This window comes from Anolis sagrei, chromosome 9 (genome assembly GCF_037176765.1).
Source record: "Anolis sagrei isolate rAnoSag1 chromosome 9, rAnoSag1.mat, whole genome shotgun sequence".
NCBI lineage: Eukaryota > Metazoa > Chordata > Lepidosauria > Squamata > Dactyloidae > Anolis > Anolis sagrei.
The window spans coordinates 26,799,531-26,812,167 of record NC_090029.1 but is presented as its reverse complement, the minus strand read 5'-3'; the positions used below and the strand labels follow the sequence as shown (position 1 = coordinate 26,812,167).

At 41.3% G+C, this 12,637-nt stretch overlaps 1 protein-coding gene across 1 annotated transcript in view; it reads right to left on the bottom strand.

The window, feature by feature from the left end:
• Positions 1–12,637, bottom strand: part of LOC132762386 (NAD(P) transhydrogenase, mitochondrial-like) — an 85,317-nt gene that overhangs the window by 5,491 nt on the left and 67,189 nt on the right. Inside the window, exons 16-19 of the mRNA XM_060755316.2 lie at positions 10,950–11,110; positions 7,029–7,208; positions 3,970–4,129; positions 912–993 (exon numbers count right to left, since the gene is read on the bottom strand). Coding sequence (XP_060611299.2) covers positions 912–993; positions 3,970–4,129; positions 7,029–7,208; positions 10,950–11,110 — 583 coding nt within the window. The remainder of the gene's footprint in view (positions 1–911; positions 994–3,969; positions 4,130–7,028; positions 7,209–10,949; positions 11,111–12,637) is intronic.

The window sequence follows — 12,637 nt, the reverse complement described above, 5'->3', positions numbered from 1 at the left end:
GGCCCTTTCTACACTGTCCTTATATGCCAGGATCTGATCCCAGGTTATCTGCTTATCCCATATTATACGAGGGTTGAATGAAAAGTAATGCCTCCACCTTCGTAACTCCTCAACAGATGGCAGTACTGGTATGCGGCAGGTACTGGCTTGTTCAGTAGACTCTCCTCTACAGTTCCATTTTGCCGGGAAGCCTTAGCAGAAAAAGTAATGCCTCCACCTTCGTAACTTCTCAACAGATGGCAGTACTGGTATGCGGCAGGTACTGGCTTGTTCAGTAGACTCTCCTCTACAGTTCCATTTTGGCGGGAAGCCTTAGCAGAAAAAGTAATGCCTCCACCTTCGTAACTCCTCAACAGATGGCAGTACATTGACCAACCGTCTGCACAGGGTTCCATACTTTGCACTTTAACAACACAACTGTTCAATGCTAAGGCTTCCCACCAAAATGGAATTGTAAAGGAGAGTCTACTGAACACACCAGTACCTCCTGTATACCAGTACTGCCATCTATTGAGGAGTTACGAAGGTGGAGGCATTACTTTTCATTCAACCCTCAAATGACATTGGAGACTCATAAAATCTAGTTCAAAGCAGATAACCTGGGATCAAATCCTGGGATATAAGGACAGTGTAGAAGGAGCCTCAGACTTGTCCAAAATCACCATTACATTTCTTTGGCTAAGCAGGGGTTTGAATTCTAATCTCCAGAGCTAGAGTTTCTGCACAGCAATGCCAGCAAATAAAACAATCCAGCAAAATAACTTTTGGGGCAGGAAGTGTGTTTGAGGGCGAAGAGTGCCCCAATGATAAAGAGCACAGTTTACGTGGCTAAGGATTAGAACCATAGTATCTTCCTTGCGTCTTATCGGGATTTTCTTCTTCACCAACATCAACAGATTGATTATACTTACCTGACTTTCTTTCCTTGCTCAGTGAGCATTTTCACCATGTCAGCAATGGGGTACTGAGCCTTGGCTGCGCAAAGGCCCCATCCTACAAGAGTGACAAAAACCAAACTGTAAAGTAAATGAGAAGGCAAGACTGGTACCAGGCAGACTTCCCTGGGAAAGGCATTCTATACTTTTGGTGCCATCACTGAAAAGGCCCTCTCATTTGAGTTTTAAATTGTATTATTTTATTTTATGTGTTGATAGTTGGCGCAGTGGGTTAAACCGCTGAGCTACTAAACTTGCTGACCAAAAGATCATAGGTTTGAATCCAGGGAGTGGTGTGAGCTCCTGCTGTTAGCCCCAGCTTCTGCCAACTTAATAATAATAATAATAATAATAATAATAATAATAACAACAACACTTTATTTGTACCCCGCTACCATCTCCCCAAGGGACTCGGTGCGGCTTACATTAGATCAAGCCCGAACACAACAATACAAGCAATAATCACAAAAATACAAGCAATTAAAATAAGAACATAGGCAATAAACATATAACCTAGCAGTTCAAAAACATGAAAATGTGAGTAGATCAATAGGTACCGTTCCGGCAGGAAGATAACGCTCCATGCAGTCATGCCAGCCATATGACCTTGGAGGTGTCTATGGACAATACCGGCTCTTCGGCTTAGAAATGGAGATGAACACCAGAGTCGGACACAACTGGACTTAATGTCAGGGGAAAACCTTTACCTTTACCTAATAGTTGTTTTACAATTTTTACGTGATATGTTTTATACTCATGTATCATTTATGTTATATACTGCACTGTAGTGTCTTGTAAGCTGCCTTTTTGTGAGATGGGTCTGCGGAGACCCTGCTTTTGATCCCGCAATTGGCAGGGACGAGGGAAAGGGCCTTCTCAGTGGTGGCCCCCCGGCTATGGAACTCTCTCCCCGGGGATATCAGATCGGCCCTCTCCCTCCTGACTTTCCAAAAAAAGTAAAAACCTGGTTCTTTGAGCAAGCTTTTGAGAATGCAGCAGAATAGATAACATGGAACTATGAATGATGAACATGGGATGGCCAGACGATGTTACTGGATAACATTTTTAACAGGATGACACCGATGATTACATGTTTTAACGGTTTTTATATATGTTTTATATTGTAATGTTGATTGTTTTGAATGGCACTTTTATGAATGCCTGACATCGAATTGTGCCAATCACTGTATGCCAATCACTGCCTTGAGTCACCGTATGGCTGAGAAAGGCGGGCTATAACCATCATAATAAAATTATTTATTTATTCATTTATTTATTGCATTGATAGTGGATGTTTTATAATTTTTATGTGATATGTTTGATACTCATGTATTGTATATGTTATATACTGCACTGCAGTGTTTTGTAAGCTGCTCCAAGTTCCTTTTAGGAGATAGTGGTGGGATATAAATAAATATTATTATTATTATTATCATCATCATCATCATTATACAGGCCGTGTAGTCAAAACTTTTATGTCAATTGAATAACATAATGAAAATGTTTGGAAAGGCGTTTGGAAAGGCATGACCTTTTAGAGATCATAACCTTTTGGAAAACCCGGAATCTCCATAGCCTTTTGGAAGCGTGACCCTGTTGGAGATTAATTGGCATTCATACTATTTGAAATAATCATCACCCTTTTGTAAAGTATGATCTTCCTGAGCAGAGTTAAATACTTGTTTGAGTGAATCTTCTCCTTAGTGGTAAATATCCACTGGTATTCATGCAAGGCAAATTAGGCTTCTCAGTTGTTAGACTGATATACCTGGTTATCTCTCTGAACTGTTAGGAACAAAGATATCCCAATGCACAAAATATATAGCAGATCTTCAAAAGTGTTATTTCAGTTGCCTAAAAGAGATGCTACTCTACCATAAAATATATTGGTTTTTATTAAATCATGCTCTCAAGAGACCAAAAATAGGTAGTCTTCTTTAAAAGTAACATAGTTGGTTTCCTTACAAACTTCATGTATTCAGCATACAGGTACATTTCTTATTGGTTAAAAGTTTAAACAATAAGTTCTCTAAAGCATTCTGTTTTAATCTCTTCTTTGTTGCATACAGACTAACACTCTCTTCAGTCTAACACATTACCGAACATTGTCTCAATACAGACTGACTGCTCACTGCACCATACTGACACTACCAACTGCATTTTAACACTTCTAACTTCATAAACTGTACTGATCGACTTCAAAACTGTACTGACTTCTAAAATGGAGTCTCAGTCTGAATAGTCCCAGATCTTAAAATAGTCTCAGTCTGAATAGTCCCAGATCTTAAAGTAGAGTCTCAGTCTGAATAGTCCCAGACCTTAAAAATAGAGTCTCGGTCTGAATAGTCCCAGATCTTAAAATAGAGTCTCAGTCTGAATAGTCCCAGATCTTAAAATAGTCTCAGTCTGAATAGTCCCAGATCTTAAAACAGAGTCTCAGTCTGAATAGTCCCAGATCTTAAAGTAGAGTCTCAGTCTGAATAGTCCCAGATCTTAAAATAGAGTCTGGGTCTGAATAGTCCCAGATCTTAAAATAGAGTCTGAGTCTGAATAGTCCCAGACCTTAAAAATAGAGTCTCAGTCTGAATAGTCCCAGATCTTAAAATAGAGTCTGGGTCTGAATAGTCCCAGATCTTAAAATAGAGTCTGAGTCTGAATAGTCCCAGACCTTAAAAATAGAGTCTCAGTCTGAATAGTCCCAGATCTTAAAATAGAGTCTCAGTCTGAATAGTCCCAGAATAGTCCCACATGGTCTGCAGTCCCTCCCACAACCTCAAACAACGTAGACTTAAGGGAAAGCTACATACTAAATCATATACATGCAACATAGTAAGCAATCGCAATTATATAAATAACAAATAACTAGCATAGGAGGCTTGTAGAAGGTTGCTATTTCCAACAAAAACAACAACATATACAACTATAGAAGGGATAGCATAATATAGTGAGAATTGATTGCCTTAGCCAGCCCTCCATTTAAAGCCCATTCAAATTACTACTGTGCAGCTCAATGAAGCTCCATGGAAACACTTACCAGGTGTAATGATGATTGAGTTAGCTTCTTTGATTAGGTCAACTGTTTGGTCAGCCCCAATTTCAGTATGCGTTCCAACGATTTCCATGGGTTTTCCTCCAGCTGTAGATGTCGTTCCGTATCCGCCCAAAATGACATTGGGCAAAGATCGATTCATGGCCTGGGGAATCACAACACTTAGGTTAAAAGAAAGTCAATTGCTTCAAAATCCAATGAAAGGCACTAAAGAAATTGACCTGGGCTTGGAGTCAATTGAGACACAAGGAAATGGCTTTAACCTCACTTTAAGTACAGGTAGAATCATAGAGTTGGAAGAGACCTCATGGGCCATCCAGTCCAACCCCATTCTGCCAAGAAGCAGGAAAATTGCATTCAAAGCACCACCATCCAGCCTTTGTTTAAAAGCCTCCAAAGAAGGAGCCTCCACCACACTCTGGGGCAGAGAGTTCCACTGCTGAACAGCTCTCACAGTCAGGAAGTTCTTCCTAATGTTCAGGTGGAATCTCCTTTCTTGTAGTCTGAAACCATTGTTCCATTGTGTCCTAGTCTCCTCCTCCCTCCACCACACTCCGGGACAGAGAGTTCCACTGCTGAACAGCTCTCACACTCAGGAAGTTCTTCCTAATGTTCAGATGGAATCTCCTTTCTTTGAAGCCATTGCTCCTCATCCTAGTCTCCAGGGCAGCAGAAAACAAGCTTGCTCCCTCCTCCCTATGACTTCCCCTCATATATACATGGCTATCATGTCTCCTCTCAGCCTTCTTTTCTTCAGGTTAAACATGCCCAGCTCTTTAAGCCGTTCCTCATAGGGCTCATAGGTGTGAACGTTGCAATTGGCCATTTAATGGGCATGTAGTTTCTGAAACTGCTAAGGTGGCCAATTGCAACATTCACACTTGCCTCAAACAGACAATAGTTCTTTCCCTCACCCTGGACATATCCCACAGATAAATAAACCCCACTTTCCTAGGTTCTAACAGATCTCACAACCTCTGAGGATGTCTGCCATAGATACAGGTGAAACGTCAGGAGAGAATACTACTGGAACATGGCCATCCAGCCCGGAAAACTTACAGCAACTCATAATTGCACTTTTGATAAAGTAATGTTCATATCTCTGCTTAAGATGGAATCTTCAGCATGTTTTCTGTTACCCTCCAGCACCAGAAATATTCTAGGAAATTCAGATTTATTTGAGAGACCTCAGAGGGACCCTTAGTTCAGTCTTCCAAGTGTAGTTTCTTAATCTTGCGGTGCGGCCTTAGCCCTCAATGCGCAAGAACGAATAAAAGCAATGGTTCTAGTAAGGCAAACTCAATTAGTTTTCGCAGCAGGGAGAGAGAGACAGTTAGAACACAATGAGTGAAGGTAATAAAAATGTAAGATTTTGCAGATGGCTGGGATAGAGTTCCAAGAGAACGTTGCTCGCTTTGGGAGAACTGAGACTGGCTGAAAGAGTCATCGCTCGCTCGCTCGCTCCCCTTACTCAGCTTGTCTATTTGTACCATGACCAGCATTTCCTAAATAGATAAATAAATAAACAACCTTTGTTCCAAACAACCCCCTAAAGTCTCATTATAAACCTCTTCACTGGCTTTATATCACAGTCTTTCCATGGCTGACCATTGACTATGCTGTCTGGGGCTGGGAGATGTCTAAAAACATCTGGATAATGGCTTTAGGGCTGTGTTGTTGAAGGCTTTTATGGGTTGCTGGGAGTTTTCCAGGCTGTACGGCCATGTCCCAAAATAATTCTCTCCTGACGTTTCACCCACATCTATGGCGGGCATCCTCAGAGGTTGTGAGGATGCCTGCCATAGATGAGGGTGAAACATCAGGAGAGAATGCTTCTGGAACATGGCCATACAGTCCCAAAAACTCACAGCAACCCAGCTTTAGAGCTATTGCAGCAGATCCCTCCCCATACCCCTATAAAACACCAAAATATTTCCTACCCCGAATTTAATTGTCATGGTTCTATCCTGAGATTTGTAGTTTGATGAGACAGAATACCCTGTAAGATAGCTGTACCATAAAGTATCTATAGCACCGAGACTGTGGCGCAGCTGGCTGGGAGTCACCTGCATTTATTATTTCCAATTTTAACTCTACATTTGGCCTTCCCACTTTTTAAATTATGTGTTTTATTGATAATGTTGTGTATTTTACTGTCTATGTTTTTTCTTTTTTAATTGTTTGTATTGTTGTTATTATTGCTTGTATTGTTGTGTTTGGGCTCAGCCTCATGTAAGCCGCACCGAGTCCCTTGGGGAGATGGTAGCGGGGTACAAATAAAGTATTTCCTCACTACCTCTGAGGATGTTTGCCATAGATGCAGGTGAAACGTCAGGAGAAATGCCTCTAGAACACGGCTCTATAGCCCGAAAAAACCCACAAGAACCTAAATAAAGTATTATTATTATTATTATTATTATTATCACTACTGATCAAAAGGTCATGAGTTCGAAGCCAGCCCGGGTTGGAGAGAGCTTCCAACCAATTTGTGTAGCTTGCTGTTGACCTTTGCAGCCCGAAAGACAGTTGCATCTGTGAAGTAGAAAATTTAGGTATCGTCATGCGGTGAGGCTAATTTACAAGGCCATAAAAATCTCCAGTAAGCATGCAAAGAATGAGGAAGTACTTAATCAGTGGCACAAATGGACGTTGAAGTGATAGCTCCCCTGGTAGTCAGAATACCCTCATGAAAAAGCTGGAATGTTAAATAGCCTCTGTGTCTGTCTATATATGTTGTGTGTCTATGGCACTGAATGTTTGCCATGTATATGTACATTGTAATCCACCCTGAGTCCCCTGCGGGGTGAGAAAGGCCAAATATAAATACTGTAAACAAACAAATAAATAAACAAATAGGAGGCTATAGTATGGAACCATGTTATTTAACATGGTATCAAACTGCTATGTAGTTTAGATCCTTTCCTACTGCATGATAAGCCATGAAATATACATTTTCATCACATTTTGATGCGATGAAAATGTAGCCTTGCTTATTTTTCTTGTGGAGGACCACAGCAGCCAGAGGACCTATATGCTGAACGTACCACACACATGATGTAAGACAGGATGGCCCCAGAAGAACCAATCAAGGCGCCAACAATAGTCATCAGGTTGTTGTCAAGAAGAAACCCTTCTGCACACAAGGCCCATCCGGAGTAGCTGTTGAGAACAGTAATCACGACCGGCATGTCTGCTCCGCCAATAGCGGCTGTCAATGTAACTCCCTGCCATTTTTAGACACAACCCAACAGAGAAGGAAAATGAGATCTGTGTTAGAAACATTGTGATTAAAACTTAACACAAAAACATTAAAGAGAAAACAAATGAGAACTCAGCTTTTGGACTAAACGAAGCACCCCACCTTCCTCTCAATATACGAGGGTTGAATGAAAAGTAATGCCTCCACCTTTGTTACTTGGGTTTGGATGGGAATAGTTTAATAAATCAAATGCAGAAATAATCCCTAGAACATGCTCTTTAACTACCACTATTCACTTTTCCACATAATCACCAGACAATTGGATACATTTCTGCCGACGATGAACTAGTTTTCTGAAGCCGTCACTGAAAACGTCGACACTCTGTTTCCGCAATCAGAGTACTCATCCTGGGTACTCATCGTGCACAGATCTTCCGATAGCCAAGCAAAGCAATAATGTGACCCACACTTTCTTGTGAAATGACAATTATGACTGAAATTTCTCTCCTGAGTGTTACAATGATCATCCTGAATCAATCTGTCAACCTTTTGCTTGTGAAACTCAGTGGTTGCTGTCACAGGACATCCAACTCTTTGTCATGCAAGTCAGATGTTCCCACCTCAACAAATTTAAACTTACTCACCCAACGACACATAGTACTCACATCAACACAATCACCATGAACAGCTTGCATTCTCTAATGAATCTCCTTTGGGATGACACCTTCTGCTGTCAATAATTCAATGACTGCACGTTGCTTAAGTTGCATTGACCGACCATCTGTACAGGGTCCCATAGTTTGCACTTTAACAATACAACCGTTAAATGCTAAGGCTTCCTGCCAAAATGGAACTGTAGAGGAGAGTCTACTGAACAAGCCAGTACCTGTCGTATACCGGTACTGCCATCTGTTGAGGAGTTACAAAGGTGGAGGCATTATCTTTCATTCAACCCTCATAACAGTGATTCCCAAACCTTTTTTGAACAGGGATCGCTTGACCAGGGGCCACTTTGACCAGGGACCACTCTCTAACATTAGTGTACAAAACAGTTTTTGGTCAACTTTAGATTCGGTTTGGTTATTTGGGGTGTTGATTCAGATAATTGCATTGGATAGACTACATCAGCTCTAGTTTCTGATAAAGAACATGTCTCATCCAGTAGTTGCCATGTGCTTGCCCACAGAAAACCATATTTAATAATCTAGAGCTGATGAGGTAGTGGTAATCTTTCGTGGGTAGTCAGCTTCTCCCCTACCAACATTCCTGTTGCCTAGGCACCATAAGAGGGTTTTGCAACCAATCTCTCTCGTTGCCATGTGGTTTCAAGATAATGGTGTAGTAACGGTGAGGCCGCAGACCATATTTTCGTTTTTGCGGACCACTGGTGGTCCATGGACACTTTCTTGTGAAATTGAGATTGGGAATCACTGCGATATAGGGACTCAAGGTGGCTAACTTTAAATATAAAACCGCCACGGACAAATTTCAGCCCTCCAGATGTTTTGGACTTCAACTCCCACAATTCCTAACAGCCGGTAGGCTGTTAGGAATTGTGGGAGTTGAAGTCCAAAGCATCTGGAGGGCTGAAATTTGCCCATATCTGACATAAAACAATACCAATACATAAAAATATAGATACAAGAATTAAAGAAAAAGCAGTTAAACAATTTATTACACTAAAGCCATCAAGATTAAATTATTAAAATATATTAAACACTTGTCTAGGTTTACTCATCCATAATTGTTCCATATTTATGATAACTACTTAGGCTGGATCTACACTCCCATATAATTCCATATCATTCGACCCCATATTATCTGCTTTGAGATGGACTCTACGGCAGTGTAGACTCATATAATCCAGTTCAAAGAAGGTAATCTGGGATCAGAAATTGGATTATATGGCAATGTAAATGGGTCCTTAGTCACAATTGTAACCCTATTGTTCTGATCTTAACTCTGAATAGTCCTAGATCTTCAAATAGTGTCTGAGTCTGAATAGTCCCAGATCTTAAAATAGAGTCTCAGTCTGAATAGTCCCAGATCTTCAAATAGTCTGAATCTAAATAGTCCCAGATTTTCAAATAGAGTCTCAGTCTGAACTTTACTGAACTTCAGCTGAATGGAAAGAAGGAGGTCCATGCTGCTCTAGATTAAATTGGCACAGAATATTATCTGTATTTTTTTTCAAAGTAATAATGATAAGGAAAATAAAATGTGAGTATTCTCTCCATGTTCCTGAGCATGCATGCACACACACACACACACACACACACACGTATTTATGTATATCAACAGGATGTCAAGGGACCATACGTTTCGGCAGGGAGGTCTCTTTCCCGGCACTACTTTATAGTCTGCTTTTTCTTTCTCTTTCTCTCGTCTCTCCCCCTCGAGTCTAGGATTACAAGGACATCTGACAACTTAAACCCCACGGCTTATTTGACTGTTCTACCCACAGCTCAAAGGTTTTTTGGAGCCCTGCACTTGTGGTTTGTGGGATCCTGCAGGGGTTCCACTGGATTTGTTACGGACTTTCTATAGAGCTGCACAAATATTTTGAAGAGAGCTTTGCGGAGTCCCAGGAACAGCGCCAATCCCACCCCTTCCACCCACAGCTGCCTCTTGCTGTTGTTTAGCAGATGATGGATATTAAATAGGAGATGTTTGCACTATTGCATTTGAAATTCAAAATAGGCGAGGCGGCATTTGGGTCCAGCAAAATAAAATTCAATTTCTTGCATTCCCAACAGGTGAAACAAAATGCTTTATTGGGTGTACTTGGACCAGCTTCCATCCATGAGGTTCGTTGTCCAAAACATATAATTACCACCTTCCACCTTTCCCATAATGAGCTCTACCAAGTTCCTTTCCATCTTCAAACTTTTCTCATAACATTATGAGTTCTATGAAGTTCTACAAAGTTCTGACTTGAGTAGGTTCTCTGCTTCATCTGTATAGGGGAGATGTTTGAGTGTGCCGTCGCACCTGGGGGCTATAACTCTTAGTGAAAGAGGCATGGATGTGACATCTCTCCCCAGGGGATTGCTTCTTGCCCTCCTTTAGGAAACTGGAACTCCCAAGGACCAAAACGCTGTAGATAACTCAAAATAGGTTTTTATTGTTCACAAAGAGTTATCCCTTTAAGGCAGTAAGCTGGAAGTTTCAAAGGTGTAAAGGAAAATATACATTACAGTCTCTGGTTGTCTTGGGTCCAAGGGGTTTACCAGGTCCCTCTTTCTCAATGGCTGTGAATATTGGAATAATCACAACCCCAATTCCAATGGCCTATATTTTGAAGGCACAAAGCCTTCCTCTGGTGCCAAAGAACTGGTTTGAAGGCGCTTGCGACTTCTCAGTGTCGTCCAGGTTGATCTGAACATGAAGCATAAGTCTTAAGGGTAAGAACCTCAGAATTGGTGCTGAGAGGTAACTTAATCAAGGGCTTCAGAGCCAAGTCTCTCTGCCACGTCCATCTGATAGAAAGTTTGATGGTGGAATGGAAAAGGAAACACTGCCCTGCTCTCTAGGAAGAGGTGGGGTCAAACAATTGAGCAGGAGGAGCAATTCAACTGGTGCAAACAACATTGATTGACAGCTATAAATAACCAATCAATCCAACTATACATTTACAGGGTAAAAAGGCAAAATCAGATATGATACAACAGTTCAAATGCTGCAACTTACAGTTCTACATATAGGTGGCGCCACTCACACCGTCACATTGGGGGGGGGGGACACTCAGCAGCACTTGCATTCCTACCATGATTGAAGAGAGTCCCGAAACGCCAAGAAGACAAGCCATGCCAGTGGTGTAACTGGGGTTCATCATAAAAGGAATCATTCCACCTGCTGAAGCTGCCAACAATCCAGCATTCAAATAATGGCGACCGGGTAGCAGAAGTGGGGCAGAGTTCAATATGCCTAGAACAACAATGTAGACATTTAACACGCTGCTAAATGGACATTTGATTTTCCCCTTTCTTGCTTGAATGTCAAGAAGGAAGGAAGGAAGGAAGGAAGGAAGGAAGGAAGGAAGGAAGGAGAAATGGCAAGGTCAACTCTATCCCAACTTTGTTTAACATTTTTACTAACAATCAGCCACAACCACAGCTCACAATGAGCTTTATTTGTGCTGATGACCTTGGCCTAACAACACAAGCAAAAGACTTTGAAACAATCGAAAACCAAATTACTGATGGCCTGAAAGATCTCTCCAGCTACTACAGAGATAACCATCTGAAACCTAACCCTGCCAAGACACATGTGTGTGCTTTCCACCTACATAACCGTGAAGCCATCAGGAAATTGAAACTTACCTGTCCAATCAAGCCAAGAGCTTGAGCACTATTCCCACTCTAAATATCTCGGTGTTAGTGTTTGACCTTAGATCAAACACTAACATTTAGGAAACGCTGTGCGAACAACAAGTACAAAGTAGTTCCATGCAATAACATCCGGCGGAAACTTACTAATAGTGCATAAATAAATAAATAAATAAATAAATAAATAAATAAATAATAGTGCATGGGGTGTAGACCCAAAATTAATAAGAACATCAGCCCTGGCCTTGTCTTATTTATTTATTTATTTACTTCATTTATATACCGCTTTTCTCAGCCCTTATGCCTAAGAAGGATAACTCATTGTGAACAATAAAGACCATTTCGAGTTATCTGTTGTGTCTTGGTCCTTGGGAGTTCCAGTTTCCTAAAGGAGGGCAAGAAGCAATCCCCTGGGGAGAGATAGCACATCCATGTATCCTTCACTACGACCTGTAGCCCCAGGCGCAATGGCACAATAAGGTTGAACACTATGAAAGCCACCCACTGTATGGCTATCAGCCTCCTCCCAGTAGGCTTAAATCAAGGAAAAGTTTCATGAGAACCACCACTCCTCTAAATGTTCCTCAAGCAACAGCATCCCTCTGGGCAGTTAAACCAGGACATCCCAAATGGATGTCCCCCATGAGGGTCTTCCTCCAGGAGCAAACCAAGAATGGGCAACTTGCAAGTCCCTGAACAGATTCAGAAGTGGAGTGGGCAGATCAAAAGACAACCTGGCCAAATGGCACAACCTAGAAGAATCCCACATCTTGTGTGACTGTGGAGCAGAACAAACAACTCTGCATCTGTATGCCTGTCCACAATTCCCTGCCTCATGCACAGAGGAAGAACTGTTTAAAGCTAAAGACAATGCAGTTGCTGTTGCCCATTTTTGGTCTAAAACTATTTAGCTGCTTGTGGCCCCTTTATTTTATCACTTTTCAACTTATTTATTTATGTAATGCTTTTGACACAAAATAAATAAACTCTACCCCCACCAATTTCAAAAAGATAGTAACTTAAGATAGTCTTTTGGGCACAGGACAGTGTACTCCATAGTCTGGGCTCCATAGCTGATCTGCTTGAAATTGAGGTGGAATTTAAAAGGGTCTGGCCCTGAAGGAGA